The sequence below is a fragment of the Calliopsis andreniformis genome, chromosome 10 (genome assembly GCF_051401765.1).
Source record: "Calliopsis andreniformis isolate RMS-2024a chromosome 10, iyCalAndr_principal, whole genome shotgun sequence".
NCBI classification, from domain to species: Eukaryota; Metazoa; Arthropoda; class Insecta; order Hymenoptera; family Andrenidae; genus Calliopsis; species Calliopsis andreniformis.
The window spans coordinates 14092448-14107727 of NC_135071.1; the positions used below are offsets into that span (position 1 = coordinate 14092448).

Here is a 15280-nt window from a genome sequence, read left to right on the forward strand (position 1 = left end):
TCTTAATTTATTTACAAACAAACCTTTCTTTGCATAATATAGTTTTTATTTAATAATGCTTACAATTTTTATTTGTATACTTATTTTAAGCAAAATTATTGTCCCCTTTTCGAAGAACATTGTCAAGTGTAGCGAATTTTTTCCATTAAAATTATATACTTCTGTAAATAATAATTGATAGAAATAATTAAATGATTTTATACAAAGATAAAATAATGATTTAAAATTTTCAAGTATTTACAATTTTAGAACATTTTGATTTAATAGACTTTTTTTAAATTAAAATTTCAATAATTACTGATATATATTCAGGTATTAATATGAATTTCTTTGAATATCATTTCTATAGCAATTTTAAATTTCGTTACATTTGGAGCGGATATCCGGTTTGCGTACCGAACCTTAACGACAACTTGAGGTTAAGCTTTCTTTCGATTCGTAGCTGGTGCCTGTGGTTCACGCCCGTTACGATGAAGGTACGAATCTAGAAATATCTCAAGAATCCAACAATAATTGTAAACTATCGATAATTATACTTAACTAATAACAGCTTATAAACAATCTTTTTATCAAATGTTTCTTTAACTACGTAACTTTAATTCTAGATATGTTTTCTAACCTTACTAATGAAACTTGAATATTGTCACTAAAAACCACTTACTTAAATTGACAATTTGGGTAATTTTATTTATATAATTCTTAGCAGCATTAAAATTAACTGAGGACAGTAATATTCCATGAATATAGTTCTTTTAATATAACAGAAAAACAAATATTGTAATTGTTGTACATGAATCGTATTTTACAAAATAATCATTATTTTTATTCTGTGTTTTTAGTTGAACGTATCCTACCCGGCGACAGGATGTCAGAAGCTGTTCGAAATCTCAGATGAGCTAAAGCTCAGAATGTTTTTTGAAAAGCGTATGGGTGCTGAAGTAGAAGCCGATGCCTTGGGTAATGAATGGAAAGGATACGTTGTCCGTATCTCAGGTGGTAACGACAAACAAGGATTCCCCATGAAACAGGGTGTTTTGACAAATGGTATAGTAATAAATGTCCATTATTTTGATATTTCATTCATATTTTGTTAATAACTGAAACTATAAGAGGAAATACAATGTTGAATCTCTCTTGATCAATAGAGTCTAAAGAATCAAACTTAAGTTCTAAAGGAGTGTAATAATATATCATTAATTATGAATTTGTTAAATTTTTGGCAAAAAAGTTCTACTTACCTGTTACAGACTAATACTTTAAATGAATTCTAAATATCCTAAGTTAAACAATTAAGTTTCTTTAAAGTAATTACATTGTATTCTTTATGTTGAAACTGATTATTGTAATGGTGTATCATAAATGAATTTTAATTTATGTTATAGGTCGTGTTCGTTTACTGCTCTCGAAAGATCATTCATGCTACAGGCCTAGACGGGATGGAGAGCGTAAACGTAAATCTGTTCGTGGATGCATCGTTGACTCCAACTTGTCTGTACTAGCTCTTGTTATAGTCAAGAAAGGAGAGAAGGTATAAAATATAATTTAATGTACTTTACTAACCATGTTAGTTAGAATGTATTGTGGATCTAAAAATGTCTTACAATGCTATTGTAAACATGGAAAAGCAAAAAAAATCGTTTTCTGATTTGAGGAATAGTATTGCTCAGCTTGTACATTTTCTCAGTGTACGAACGATACATTTATACATCTTTACATAAAATTTTCGTTCATTGTTGTTCTTTTTTCTTTTTCCTAATTCTTGTTCTTTTTTCTTTTTGTAGGAAATTCCAGGTTTAACTGATACCAGCGTTCCACGACGCTTGGGACCCAAAAGAGCTAGCAAAATTCGCAAGCTCTTTAATCTGTCTAAAGAGGACGATGTGCGTCAATTTGTTGTGAAACGACCCGTTCAGAAAGAAGGCAAGAAAGAACGCTTTAAGGCTCCCAAAATCCAACGTCTCATTACTCCGCTTACTCTACAGGTATGTTAAGTTTTCATACCATTTTATCAAACAAAATAGAATACTATTTATTGTTTACTATTCTATTAAAAATTTGAAACCGATACTACATGTACAATTAATAAAAATCACTTCTTTCCAGCGTAAAAGACATAGACTAGCCCTGAAGAAAAGGCGTAGCCTGGCTCGCAAGCAGCAAGCAGCAGATTATGCAAAATTGCTAGCGCAAAGACAAAAGGAAGCGAAAAACAGGCGTCAAGAGGAATTGAAGCGAAGGCGCAGCGCTTCCATGCGAGACTCTAAATCATCCAGTCAGTCGGCACCTACAGCGCAAAAGTAAATGACTGATTGATGTATTTACAATTTAATAAAAATACTTTCAATTATTTGTATTGTTTTCAATTCCTTTTATTTAGCGTTATATAGGACGTTCTGTAGTATATGATACAGTTATCTAACTGAAATAGTGGATTTAGCACACAAAAATGTAAAGAATTTTCTGTGAATGTAAATTTTATATAAAACATTTATTACATTAAATTAAAATAACAATACCACGCATTATTATTCAAATTATGGCAGAGATTACATATAGATGGTGCACTAGTCATTCAAAAATATCACAAACGCGACACTAGCGCTTCTACGGTATGCGGTGTAAAGTCTAACTCGGACGCTATTTTTTCTGGTGGTCAACAAGCACGTGTTGCAGATGCACTAACCAATTTATCAAAACATTAAAGAAGAAATTAAATATATGTTTGTATAACTTATTATTTTTGCAAGTGAATGAGGATTAATTAAGGAAACATCTATAATATATAACTGCTTAAGTAAACAAGGTAATAACTTGTCCAGTTTTAGTTTTCACAATATGACAAACATAATTGAATTCTTTTTACTAATTTAAGAATACTAATTTAACTTTAATAATAATATTTAAAAATGTTTACTTAAAATCTTTATTTATTATCCATTAAATCAAAATGTAAAATTATGTTTTTATTCCTCCAGACAAAATGGCAAAATCTCGTGCCACAAATAAACCTCCTCGTAAGGAGGGATTTAATCGTTCAGGTCACAGTATGAATCCTGAACGTCCCACAGAAGGTTTAAAAGGAGTAGCCAAAGTGAGATCTAAAGCAACGATCAAAAGATTGCAAATGTATCGTAATCAAAAGCCAAAACGTGATAGAACAGGTAAAATAATTAGTCCTGCACCATTTCAAGGGTGGCATGCATCTGGAACTATGTCTCGCATAGAACCCTCGCAGAGATGGTTTGGTAACTCAAGAGTTATTTCTCAAAATGCTTTACAAAAGTTTCAAGATGAATTAGGAAAAGCTATGAAGGATCCTTATAATGTTGTTATGAAACCCACACAATTACCAGTGACTATGCTTCAGCAGAAAGCTCTAAATGCAAGAGTACATTTATTAGATACAGAAAGTTTTGAGAGTGTTTTTGGACCAAAGAAGGTCAGAAAAAAACCAAATTTAACAATATCATCCTATGATGAATTACAAAAATTAGCAGAAGAAAAAGAGGAAGTATATAACAAAGAGAAAGATTCTAAAGATGTTGATCTCGTACGTCCTGATACTGGTACAAGAGATGCTCAAAGGGACTGGGTAATGTCTGCAGGACAGAGCAAAAGAATTTGGAATGAATTATATAAAGTTATAGATTCTTCTGACGTTGTCCTACAAGTATTAGATGCCAGAGATCCCTTAGGTACCCGATCTCCTCCCATAGAAAAGTATCTTAAAACAGAGAAACCTCATAAACACTTAATGTTCATTTTAAATAAAGTGGATCTTGTTCCAACATGGGTTACACAAAGGTGGGTTGCAATTTTAAGCAAAGAGTATCCAACAGTGGCCTTTCATGCTTCCATGACCCATCCTTTTGGCAAAGGTTCACTAATAAACTTGTTACGGCAGTTTGCAAAACTGCATATAGATAAAACACAAATCAGTGTAGGTTTCATAGGGTATCCCAACACAGGAAAAAGTTCCATTATAAATACTCTAAGATCAAAGAAAGTGTGCAGTGTTGCACCAATAGCAGGTGAAACAAAAGTGTGGCAGTACATTACTTTAATGCGCAGGATTTATTTAATTGACTGCCCAGGTGTGGTTTATCCATCTGCAGAAACTGATACAGAAAAAGTATTGAAAGGAGTAGTAAGAGTAGAACTTGTTCAAAATCCTGATGATTATGTTTCAGAAGTACTGAGGCGAGTAAAGCCAGAGTATATAGCCAAGACTTATAAAATTACAGAATGGGATGACCACATTGATTTTCTGGAAAAATTGGCACGAAAAAGTGGAAAATTGTTGAAAAAAGGAGAGCCGGATGTTACGACTGTTTCAAAGATGATTTTGAACGATTGGCAGCGAGGGAAATTACCTTTTTATGTCCCTCCTCCCACTTTTGAAGAACCATTATCAAAGATAGCAATGACTAATGAATCTGCCTCTGATAATAAACTAGAAGAAAATAATGATAACAATGTAGAACAAGCTGAAAACACAGAGGAGAGAAAAGCAGTAAATCCTCAACTAACTGTGATACAGGATTTCCGAAAGATAAGAGTTGGTTTAACATATCTAAATGATGATATTAAAAAAGATTGGAACAATGAATACAATCAGTCTGTGAATAGTGTAATAAGTAACGAAGATAAGACTATAAGTGAATGTAATTCAATTTCGTCGGATTTAGATGATAATTCTATTGATGAAACACAAAATGAAGACAAAATAGAAAGCATAGAAGATAAAGAGTATAATAAATGTGATGATTCTCCTCAAAATGAAAATGATGAAAACGAAGATTTTGATAATGAGATTAGTATTCCATTAGAAAAAGACACGTTACTACAAAGTGCCTACGACGTTGTAGAAGAAGAATATGATTCGAGTGATAGTGAAATGTTCAACAAGAATACTGCATCAAGTAGTGGTGCATTTAAAGTTTCATCTTTGTCTAATGAATCAGTGCAGATGAAGAAAAAGTTGACAAGTAAACAACAAAGAGCTATAGAAAGAGCAAGCAAGAGAAAGAAAGTTGGTAGTAACTTTTATGAAGTTACGAATGTGAAGAATAGAAATAGGAATAGAAAAGTTCCTAAAATAAGGAAAAAATAAGAAGAAATGGAGAAACTTGTATGCAAATATAGTAAATTAATTAAAGAATAAGCTGTATTAGAACATAAAATTTGTACATTAACTGTATTTATACATGCATGTTACGTAATTAAATGATTTCAGATAAGATAATAAAATAATAAGTAACTATTACGGTATTGCACATTCCCTTTATAACCATACAATTTTTATTCAAGATATTTTTTTATGTCACAAACAATTTAAAGTAATATGATCAAATGACTCACTTTATATAAGAAGATGATACTAATAATAAACAGTACGTTTATATTTAAAAATAAGTTTTCAAAGTTAAGAATAAGGGCAAAAGAAAGGTGTATAAGATTTTCTGAATTTAAATAGCCCGCTTTTCCCCCACCCCATTTAAATAATAAAAGTCAAGTAAAAACTGTAAGGTTATGTTGATTATTTAGTTGTTGGTTGTTGTCACAACTTAGATCTGTTACTATTTATTTTCGAAAAAATTCTATTATTAAAAAAATATCAATGGAAATACCTTACAACATTTTTCTATATATACGTAGACATAAACTTTTATCCCTCAATGCTAACTAAATAATGTAATGACACAAAACCAATTATTTTTATCAATGTATAGAAAATGACTCTAGAAGTTTATGTAGCAGAGTTAGAGAAGATTCGCCAATTTGCACGTGAAAATGGAATATCTGAATCTGACATTGATAAAGCATTACAAAACTCCTTTCAAATTCTTGAAAAGAAAAAGAAAAGATGCTGTACATCTTTTTGCACAAAATTTGTGCTCTTAATTTTATTTTTGATAATTATATGTTTTGTTTCCCTTGATCGGCGATTCTTGACTGCTATGATAATGAGGAATCTGCAAAACTCTATTTATCCAGGATTAAAGGTACTTCGAAAAGTAGCTGTTCCCATAATTCAGCATTACCCTTCTTTATCGGGTATGTTTTATTGTAATTTTTTGTTAGGTAGCAAAAAGTTTCTTGATTTTATTCAGAAATGAGTATATATTCTTTTCTACTTTTCTACTAAAATAAAATTACAAAAGTTATATTATTTTTGAATCCTCTTTATTACAAATCTCACATTTACTTTTTAGATACTGTCACTAATCCTTTTTGTTTATATTCTTATGTTTTAGAATTTTATGATGAGTGGTGTATATTAGAAAATCCATATTTCTATGTAAATGATATTGACTGTTGGCCTTGTAGTGTTGTACATTTTGTACCTGACTTAACTGGCCACCATATATCCAGATCTTTTAATCCTGGAATTCCTTACACCAAAACAGAAGATCTTTCAGAAGTTTCTATGGAACATATTCGAGATTTATATTGGGAAAATTTTGAAGTATTTGAGAAAGATGCTATGAAAGTACATTCCAATAATTTAACATACAGGTACTCTATATAGAAAGTAATAAGATTTCTTTATAATTTCTTTTTATGTCAAAAAATACAAATTTTCAGAAATATTCGTGATGTTATGGAGAGTAAAATAGATTTAAATCCTTCAGAAAATTTGAACAGTCACATTTTGTGGAGAATTAATCGCATGACTGCAGGTAGAATTTTGAGAAAATTGTTTCCAAAACCTGTGGATACTCCAGCTTGGTGGGAACAGAGTACAGAGAAATTTGTTCTATTTGATGAAGAAAGATCTCCACCTTATTCTCTGGTCAGAAATTATATTTTTATATTTATAACATTTTTATGAATCAAAAATGTTTCTTTTTTGTTGATAGAACCTAGTTGTCATATAGTTTAGTAGTTATTCTATTTTATAATTCGTAAAATTAAGCTTGTTAAATAAAATTCATTTTGTATAGTAAATTATGTTCCCAAAATTATAGCCAAATACTGAATGCAGTAATGTTGTAATAAGATGTACAAGTGGAACAAGACTTATAAAACTGGTAGCAAGTTCAGAGTGTTCTGGGTCTTGCGAATCTTTCACAGTATTATTAAAAATTGGAGAAAGTTGTAAGTATAATAATTTATAATTTAAATCTATATAAACTATTTGTTTTTACTCTTGTTTATTTATTTTCTAAATGAATCAACCTTTTTTCAGTGTGGTATAACTGGTGGTACTGGCGACCAATCAGCCTTCCAGCTTTAAATTCAACTAATGTTTCAATAAATTACATGACTTCATTTTGCTAAATTAGTTTTTAAAGATATTGGTATGGCACAAAAGTAATCTGTTGTCTATGATGGATTACTGTAAATTGTAAAATGCATATTTTCTCTAAAAATATTTAAGATTAGGGTTAATGGAAACAATTTATTTATTGTACAGAAAATAAAATTTGTTAATTCAAGTATATTCTTTGCAAATGTTTACATACATCTGCATTTAAATGTCCTGAATAGAAGTTCACATGATCGTCCATTTGAGTAAGGTTAGAAACTTTAAGTTTGCCCGCCTTGTGCCTAGTATACCTATAGGTATCAATAGATATTATCTATATACGTAACATATGTACATATGTATATACATATATTAGATTTAACACTCCTTGCTCCTTGCATATGATTGGTTAAATAAATCTGTATACATTAATAGTTGTTCTACAAATGAGCCAAGTTTACAAACACAAATACAAAATTCTTAGTCTTCTCAATAATATAGAGGTCCATTGTGTTTGACATTCGTTTCACATTGTATATTAAGTGTACGTGTGTTTTTTTTTTCAATTTTCATAAATATTCAAAAATGTGCGTACATCGAATTTCTACATTTTTTACGTGATATGTATTTACGTAGAAACATAGTTATTAACAATTAAATAAAACTGTCAAGTCACTGTAAAAATCCCATAAAAAAATAATCAAACCTAACCTCCAGGTAGTAGACTAAATACCACAACAAATCTTTCAAAATTTAATCACACTTGGTTTCGTAAAATTAAAATTATTAATATTTCCAGGATCAACCTTAACGTTTTCCAAATGCGGAGCCGCAGCAATTCTGGAGTCCGTTTGGACTATTACCAACGAATCGTTCACAAAATCATTATGAAACATCAAAATGCAGTTACAGGGCTCTTCCCAGCAAGTCCAGAAAATGATCACGCATGGGTCCGTGATAATGTCTATTGCATTCTTGCTGTATGGGGTCTCTCAATGGCCTATAAAAAAATAGCAGATGCAGATGAAGATAGGGCCAAGACCTACGAACTAGAACAAAGCTGCGTAAAACTAATGAGAGGATTGTTAATGGCAATGATGCAACAGAAAGACAAAGTTGAACGATTCAAATCCAGTCAGAATCCTCTGGATGCCTTGCATGCCAAGTACAGTTCCGTTAATGGACAATCAGTTGTGGGAGACACAGAATGGGGTCATTTACAAATAGATGCTATCTCCCTTTATTTACTAATTCTGGCACAAATGACTGCTTCTGGCTTGCAGATTGTTTTCAATTTGGATGAAGTAAATATATAATATTTTCTTGTTTTTATAAATATAGGAAAAGAAAAAGCAAAACTGACTATCAATAATATAATAATAAACATAGTATATCTAACACATAATATATTTAACATAATTACTAATTCAAATAATCTTCCAGGTTGCTTTTATTCAAAATTTAGTATTTTACATTGAGTCTGCTTATTGTACCCCAGATTATGGGATCTGGGAAAGAGGTGATAAGACAAATCATGGATTGCCAGAGTTAAATGCTAGCAGTATTGGAATGGCCAAAGCTGCAATGGAGGCAATGAATGAGTTAGATCTGTTTGGAGCAAGAGGAGGACCCACTTCAGTGATTCATGTATTAGCAGATGAGGCACAGAAGTGTCAAGCAGTTTTACAGTCCATGTTGCCTCGCGAATCTAATTCAAAGGAGTTAGACAGTGGATTATTGTCTGTCATAAGTTTTCCAGCATTTGCTGTTGATGAACCTAACGTGATTCAATTGACAAGAGATGCTATTACTAAAAAATTGCAGGGTTCTTATGGGTGTAAAAGGTTTTTAAGAGATGGATATAAGACACCAAAGGAGGATCCCAACAGGTGAAAAACAATAATATAATAAAGCTCCTGTAGTAAAAATTTTGAGAGCTTAACCGAATGCTCTTATTGCAGTTCTCTCTTTAGATCATTTTTTTTTAAGTTCAAAATTATACTTCTAAGTTAAGAATTTTATAAGAAATTTACTATATAGAAGTAAAGAAGAATTTTTTTTCTACTAGACTTTATTATGAACCATGGGAACTACGCATGTTCGAAAATATAGAATGTGAATGGCCTCTCTTTTTCTGCTATTTAATTGTAGACTACTGTTTCCAAGGAAACAAAGAAGCAGTAGCAGAATATACAAACCAATTAGAAGAAATAATGATTAAAGCAGACGATGGAATAAAATTAGTACCTGAATTGTATTCTGTGGAACCCATGAATGTGTCAGCAGAATATGCTGATCCAGGTAGTCAAAAGCGAATTGCATTAGGCAGATGCCCATTTATGTGGGCCCAATCCCTTTACATATTAGGAAAATTATTACAAGAAGTAAGTATACAAATATATCATAAAAATGGGAATCAAAATTACTAATGTTTTTTTTCTATAATAGGGTTTTCTTGCTGTGGGAGAATTAGACCCACTAAATAGACGTCTGTGTAGTGAAAAGAAACCAGATGTTGTAGTGCAAGTTGTTATCCTAGCTGAAGATGCTGAAATTAGAGAGAAAATAGCTCAACATGACATTCATGTACAAACGATTGCTGAAGTTGCTCCAATAGAAGTGCAACCAGCGAAAGTACTCAGTCATTTATACACATATTTAGGTATGTTTTAATTACATAATCCTTATACAGAATTATGTGAGATATAATATACATATAGAAAATCTAAATTAAAATTACTATTGTAAGAGATTTGTTGTTATAGACTCCTTAAATAAACACTTAATTTACAGGTAGAAATAAAAAATTAGGATTATCTGGTAGAAAATCAAGAGACGTGGGAATTTTGAGCACCAGTAAATTATATTCCTTAAACGATAGAATATTTGCGTTCACGCCACAGGTAAGTATTCTAATATTTCAAATTCTCTGCTTCACCTTTACTTTTTTTTTCTGATATTCCCTCTTCTCGTATCAAACGTTAGTTGACAGACATGACCCGCTTCTACATCGCATCGGACTATGAGCTCATGATTGACATATTCAAAGGCGAAATTAATTTCTTGAAGTCTAGCTGGCAGAACATGTTAGGCCGTCCTCTTGTGGTCATGCCCCTCAAGAACATTCATCTAGGTATAGTAATCTAATGTTTAAAAACCATAATTTTTACCTGTGTTACCTCCTCTTGAATGTACGTAACAAATTGTGACAATGGAATGTTAATATTTGCTTAAAGTAACAGAGATAAAACATGTGGTTTTTATATACATATGTACAAACTTAAAAAGTTGTTATTGAAATTTTATTCGTTATCCAAAGAACATCTAACATGTCTGCCTGCATGCGTGCATTTGTTTTTTCTACATTTTTCTTGCAAGGGGAAGTTATGACTTGAATGAAATTTTTCAGATGTGTAAAAATTAATGAGTATGAATGAATAATGGAATAATAATCACTAATGATTAATTGTGTAAAGATTCTTTTAAGTGATAAAATTTCGCTGTTATTGAATTAATATAATTCTTTTTCTTTTATTTATTAATTTGGAACCTGTGTTTTTATCATTGGAAACCTTTTTCGTTAACAATGGTTTAACATTAATGGCTAGTATTCTAACAAAGGAACATTCTCAGTGGTTCAGTCTATCAAGTAAATATTGGTATTACTAAAAGTTTTATTTTTAATATCAATATTTACTCCCTCTATCAACTTTGTTTTACTATTGGCAATGTTCTTTCATTGGATTCCTTTATACTCGACTACTATGTTCTAGATAAATTTCATCCGCGAGACACTTGTCTGAGTCATAATTTCCTCTTGTTAGTGGCTCGTGGAAGGTCTCTATTCGATAAAAATATTAGCTGACAGTAATATTCCGTTTAGTTATTGCATATTATCATGTGGTACTGAAAAATAAATATTATTTTCATCATGAGCAAAATTAATCAATAAATAAAATTGAGAAAATTTTTTGTGGGAAACTTTCTCAGTTTCTCTTCAGTATATAATTTAATGTTGTAAAGAAACAGCTTATGTGTGCGGTGGTGTGCGCGTTTGTTGCATGTCTTAGAACTTTGATGCGGAGGAGTACTACACGACAAACGATGCAGCCCTCCTTGCCAACACTTTCACGACCAACTTGGCCTTCCTCACCATCAACTGGAAGCAAATGCTCGGCAGGCCAACAGTAACCCTTGTTGCCACTCATAATCATCTAGGTATGCCATAGGCATCTTTAGATTATCATTCAGAATGAAAACTTAATCTAAACATATTCAAAAAGTAGAATTTTTAGAAATCCGATACGCATAGAACACACATTGCTTCTCTTGTTCATATAAACATGCAAAGCTAATTTTTGTTATTCTGTATGTATGCAATTATCATTACAGATCAGGGGAAAATACCTTTGGCAATGATAACTACTATGAAAAAATTGAAAAGCGGCTACATCAATGGTACACGTGTTTCTTTGGGAAACCTGAATGATTTTCTGAGCACTTCCTGTATTACAAATTTGAGCTTTTTGGGAAGTTCTGAAGATGGTAGACCAGATAAGCTAAATCCTCAGGTAAATACAGTTTCAGTTATAAAGTGAAATGTAAAATTATCTTATATGTTTTATGTTGTATTTTAATCAGGTTCAACAATATCTAGAAGAACATTTGATGCGAGCATTTCCCCATCGCACGGGTCTTCTTAATAGACCAGTGGTTCGAAGTACTAAAAATCTAAGGCGTAAAATGTCCGTGAAAGGTGCTATAAAAAAAACTAGGTCCATCGCAGTGGAACGTAAGTTTCCTTTTGATTTCAATACTTGATACTCCCATTGCATGTTACTTACGAAAAATAATATACAATATATAATATGTGTACATTATAGCCATAGCCATTTTCCTACCATCCTTGAAGAATGTAAGTGTACTAACAAATGATAGCTAATTTCTAAATTATAGTAATTAATACATATAACAGAGAAAATTAACATCCACGTTGAAAAGTAACGAATAATTTTTTGAAATAATGAATGTTTATCCCATTATTTCTTATATTTTATATTCTATTAACATGTCATAGATATCAGTCTTCCTATTTTTGGGTAAATTAAAAAACCAACTAATTTAACGAATTACAAAAAATTTGTAGCCGAAATTCTTGGGATGGCAGGAGAGGAACGAAGACCATCAACAATTTTAAATACAAATCCATTTATAGAAGTGACGGATACAACTCTAGCTTCCAATGTTGCACAACCAACCCATATTGATCGCACCCCATCTCCCACAGATGAAATATTGTCTTGGACAAATTGTGTTAAATTGCCTAGACACAGAGCTGTAGGCGAAACTCAATACGCAGATACTGAAGTTGAGGAGTTATTAACAATGCTTAGAGAGACTGAAAGTTTGGAGGAACAAGGAGATATTTTACAATATCTCGTGAGTTGTATTTTATTAGGTCTATAGAAAAACAGAGTTCTATCCGCTTTCTGAATGTTGTAATAATACATAGAGTGCTTCTATGAGTGCACAGTTACATCAAAATTCAATTTCTTTTAAACTGAAATTGTTTCTGAATCGACATTCAAATTAGAACTTCATACTTGTACGTAATATATGATGAAAGTTTCTTAAAATTTTAAACCATATCTTTAGGTTGATTCCCAAGGCCTATATTTTAATACTGGCATGCTAGAAGATGGTCATCCAGTTTTAATTAAAGATCTGCTAAAAGATCTGTACGAGAAAGCTTGCCAACAAAAAATGTGGGGCATTGTAAGACACACAGCTGGTATGCTAGGAAAACGAGTTGAAGATTTAGCAAAAGCAGTCACAGATTTATTGGTTCGTCAGAAACAAGTAACAGTTGGGATGCCACCAACTAATGAACACACAATTGTTGCACCATTGCCAGAAAATGAGCTACGAGCATTAATCCATCAAGCTTATGGAGACGACGAATCAACTGCCATGTTAACACAGGAGTTGCTTGTTTATTTAGCGATGTTTATTAGGACAGAGCCACAATTGTTCCACGAAATGCTTCGACTCAGAGTGGGCTTAATTATCCAAGTAATGGCTACTGAGTTATCAAGGACTCTGATATGCACTGGAGAAGAAGCTTCTGAACATTTGCTTAACTTGTCGCCATTCGAAATGAAGAATCTTTTACACCACATTATGAGTGGAAAAGAGTTTGCTATTAGTAGTGGTATGTTCTTTTTTTACTTATTGTAGACAAACACCTAATTGAATTATATAAATAATTATTTTTCTGTTTTTAGTGGGTCGAGGTAATTTTTCAGTCATCAGCTGCAAATCAAGCAGAGTCAGCAAGGTAAGTCCTCGCTGTCTTTAAAAATATCGCAAATTTTCTTTACTTATTTATCATACAATTCCAGAAATCACAAATTGGAGGATTTTTAAGTCCTGATCAAACTGATGCTAGCGAAGCAGAACCTGACAGACAAGGTCAGTGGTTACGACGAAGAAGATTAGATGGTGCTCTAAATCGAGTTCCAAGAGATTTTTACCCTCGAGTGTGGCAAGTTCTTGAAAGGGTAACTATATCATATTCACAGATGCATTTACATAACATTCCTCCATTAATATTTGTATTTTTTATAGTGCCAAGGTTTGGCAATCGAAGGTAGAGTTTTACCCCAAAATCTTACACAAGAAATGACTCCTGGAGAACTAAAATTTGCATTGGCGGTAGAAACTGTTTTAAATACTATACCGCAACCAGAGTACCGTCAATTAGTGGTGGAAGCTTTGATGGTATTAACATTGGTAACTGAATATAATGTAGTGGCATCTCTTGGTGGACTTATCACTGTAGAACAACTAGTTCATAAAGCGAATGCCATTTTTTTAGATGATCAGGTTTGTATGATGTTATTCACTAGAAACTATGTAACATAATTATTAAATATGTCTTAAATGATTAGATGAAGATTGACGGCGATGCTACTCTGTGTTGTGCTAAACCAAAAGAACAGCGTGAGACAACTGCAATGGGAAATCTTCTCTGTGGAGGAGCAGCCTATGTTTGTCAACATTTTTATGATAGCGCACCAAGTGGCAGTTATGGAACCATGACATATATTACAAGGGCAATAGCTTCATCATTAAATTGCTTACCAAAGGATGGTGATCTAGAGTGTTCAATATCATAATTATTTATTTTTCAAGTATTAGAAACTTTTAGTTAATTATGCAGAATGCTTTGTAACTTAGTGTAGGGGAAATATTGGTGATTCTACATAAAAAAAATTAGTTGTCAGTTTAAAAGAAGATTCTTATGTTCTTTTGAAAAAATTGAATTTGATTTGTAAGCAGTTATGAATGTCCCAAATGTAGGATCCTAAAGACTAGAAACAGGTATTTTACATTTTTAACTTTTTTTTCCATGTAAAATTATCACGTTTTTGCTTGCCCCACCAACACCAAAACATTCTGCATATAGGAATCTTTTTGCACGTTATTTAGAAGCCAATAAATATTTAGGTTTCATGTAAAGTACAGTGTTCCATGTAACAAAGATAAACCATATTTTTAAAAAGCTTGTAGATAGAAAAGAATGTCATGAGGTAAAGTTAACTGGTTCATAAACAATTCAACTGCTCTTATTTAACTTCGCCTTGTAATATTTTTTTCTATTTACAAGCTTTTTAAAAATATAGTTTGTTTTCATTGCATGAAGCACCCTGTATAAGTAACACAGATTTGTCAGAAGTTTATTGCATTCTGATCATTGATACTATTTATTAATTGTGAAATACCAACACGTTGAAACTTCTATTTTTATAAGAGTATTGGTCAAAACTTACGAAAGAATTAGATCATGTTACAATAATTCAGAATTGTTTTCCTTAACAGATCAACAATTATAACATTCAAGCAACTTGTATCTGTTAATCAAGAATTTTATGTTAATAATAATTACCTGACATCTGTATTGACAATTTTAATTTTGTATATTAAAATATCAGTTTTTGTAACATATTCAATAAAAGAGGAACGAGA

General features: G+C 31.6%; 4 protein-coding genes across 6 annotated transcripts; all 4 read left to right on the plus strand.

The window, feature by feature from the left end:
- The first annotated feature begins 395 nt into the window (after nt 1-395).
- On the plus strand, nt 396-2347 carry Rps6 (ribosomal protein S6). Its single transcript, XM_076387243.1, has 5 exons — nt 396-476; nt 840-1044; nt 1383-1528; nt 1782-1982; nt 2104-2347. The coding sequence occupies exons 1-5, from the start codon at nt 471-473 to the stop codon at nt 2299-2301; spliced, it is 756 nt and encodes a 251-aa protein (XP_076243358.1). The 5' UTR covers nt 396-470; the 3' UTR covers nt 2302-2347.
- A 362-nt stretch (nt 2348-2709) lies between these two features.
- Ns2 (nucleostemin 2) lies at nt 2710-5242 on the plus strand. Its single transcript, XM_076386880.1, has 2 exons — nt 2710-2803; nt 2976-5242. Exon 2 carries the CDS (start codon nt 2981-2983, stop codon nt 5111-5113), a length of 2133 nt encoding a protein of 710 aa, XP_076242995.1. The 5' UTR covers nt 2710-2803; nt 2976-2980; the 3' UTR covers nt 5114-5242.
- Nucleotides 5243-5581: 339 nt separating this feature from the next.
- Nucleotides 5582-7559, plus strand: LOC143184609 (uncharacterized). Its single transcript, XM_076386963.1, has 5 exons — nt 5582-6057; nt 6258-6519; nt 6589-6796; nt 6972-7101; nt 7193-7559. Exons 1-5 carry the CDS (start codon nt 5736-5738, stop codon nt 7282-7284), a joined length of 1014 nt encoding a protein of 337 aa, XP_076243078.1. The 5' UTR covers nt 5582-5735; the 3' UTR covers nt 7285-7559.
- A 271-nt stretch (nt 7560-7830) lies between these two features.
- LOC143184571 (putative phosphorylase b kinase regulatory subunit alpha) lies at nt 7831-15280 on the plus strand. 3 transcript variants are annotated; one of them, XM_076386904.1, is made up of 15 exons: nt 7831-7969; nt 8052-8556; nt 8696-9141; nt 9321-9636; nt 9701-9914; nt 10046-10155; nt 10238-10385; nt 11645-11823; nt 11894-12044; nt 12399-12691; nt 12908-13463; nt 13537-13589; nt 13654-13812; nt 13880-14137; nt 14203-15280. In XM_076386904.1, the coding sequence occupies exons 2-15, from the start codon at nt 8074-8076 to the stop codon at nt 14428-14430; spliced, it is 3594 nt and encodes a 1197-aa protein (XP_076243019.1). In that variant the 5' UTR covers nt 7831-7969; nt 8052-8073; the 3' UTR covers nt 14431-15280. The 3 variants fall into 3 exon arrangements, with proteins under 3 accessions (XP_076243019.1, XP_076243021.1, XP_076243020.1); XM_076386906.1 differs by having other exon boundaries at nt 12468-12691; XM_076386905.1 differs by lacking the exon at nt 10238-10385 and adding an exon at nt 11323-11470.

What these genes read in the sequence shown, in the direction of transcription:
- Rps6 (XM_076387243.1), top strand. An exon ending in TAGTCAAGAAAGGAGAGAAG is followed by an intron (nt 1,529 to 1,781) that starts GTATAAAATATA and finishes TTCTTTTTGTAG; the next exon opens with GAAATTCCAGGTTTAACTGA. An exon ending in TTACTCCGCTTACTCTACAG is followed by an intron (nt 1,983 to 2,103) that starts GTATGTTAAGTT and finishes ACTTCTTTCCAG; the next exon opens with CGTAAAAGACATAGACTAGC.
- Ns2 (XM_076386880.1), top strand. Translation starts at nt 2,981, where the DNA reads ATGGCAAAATCTCGTGCCACAAATAAACCTCCTCGTAAGGAGGGATTT.
- LOC143184609 (XM_076386963.1), top strand. Translation starts at nt 5,736, where the DNA reads ATGACTCTAGAAGTTTATGTAGCAGAGTTAGAGAAGATTCGCCAATTT. An exon ending in TCCAATAATTTAACATACAG is followed by an intron (nt 6,520 to 6,588) that starts GTACTCTATATA and finishes ACAAATTTTCAG; the next exon opens with AAATATTCGTGATGTTATGG. An exon ending in GATCTCCACCTTATTCTCTG is followed by an intron (nt 6,797 to 6,971) that starts GTCAGAAATTAT and finishes CCAAAATTATAG; the next exon opens with CCAAATACTGAATGCAGTAA.
- LOC143184571 (XM_076386904.1), top strand. Translation starts at nt 8,074, where the DNA reads ATGCGGAGCCGCAGCAATTCTGGAGTCCGTTTGGACTATTACCAACGA. An exon ending in TTGTTTTCAATTTGGATGAA is followed by an intron (nt 8,557 to 8,695) that starts GTAAATATATAA and finishes ATAATCTTCCAG; the next exon opens with GTTGCTTTTATTCAAAATTT. An exon ending in AATCAAGCAGAGTCAGCAAG is followed by an intron (nt 13,590 to 13,653) that starts GTAAGTCCTCGC and finishes ATACAATTCCAG; the next exon opens with AAATCACAAATTGGAGGATT.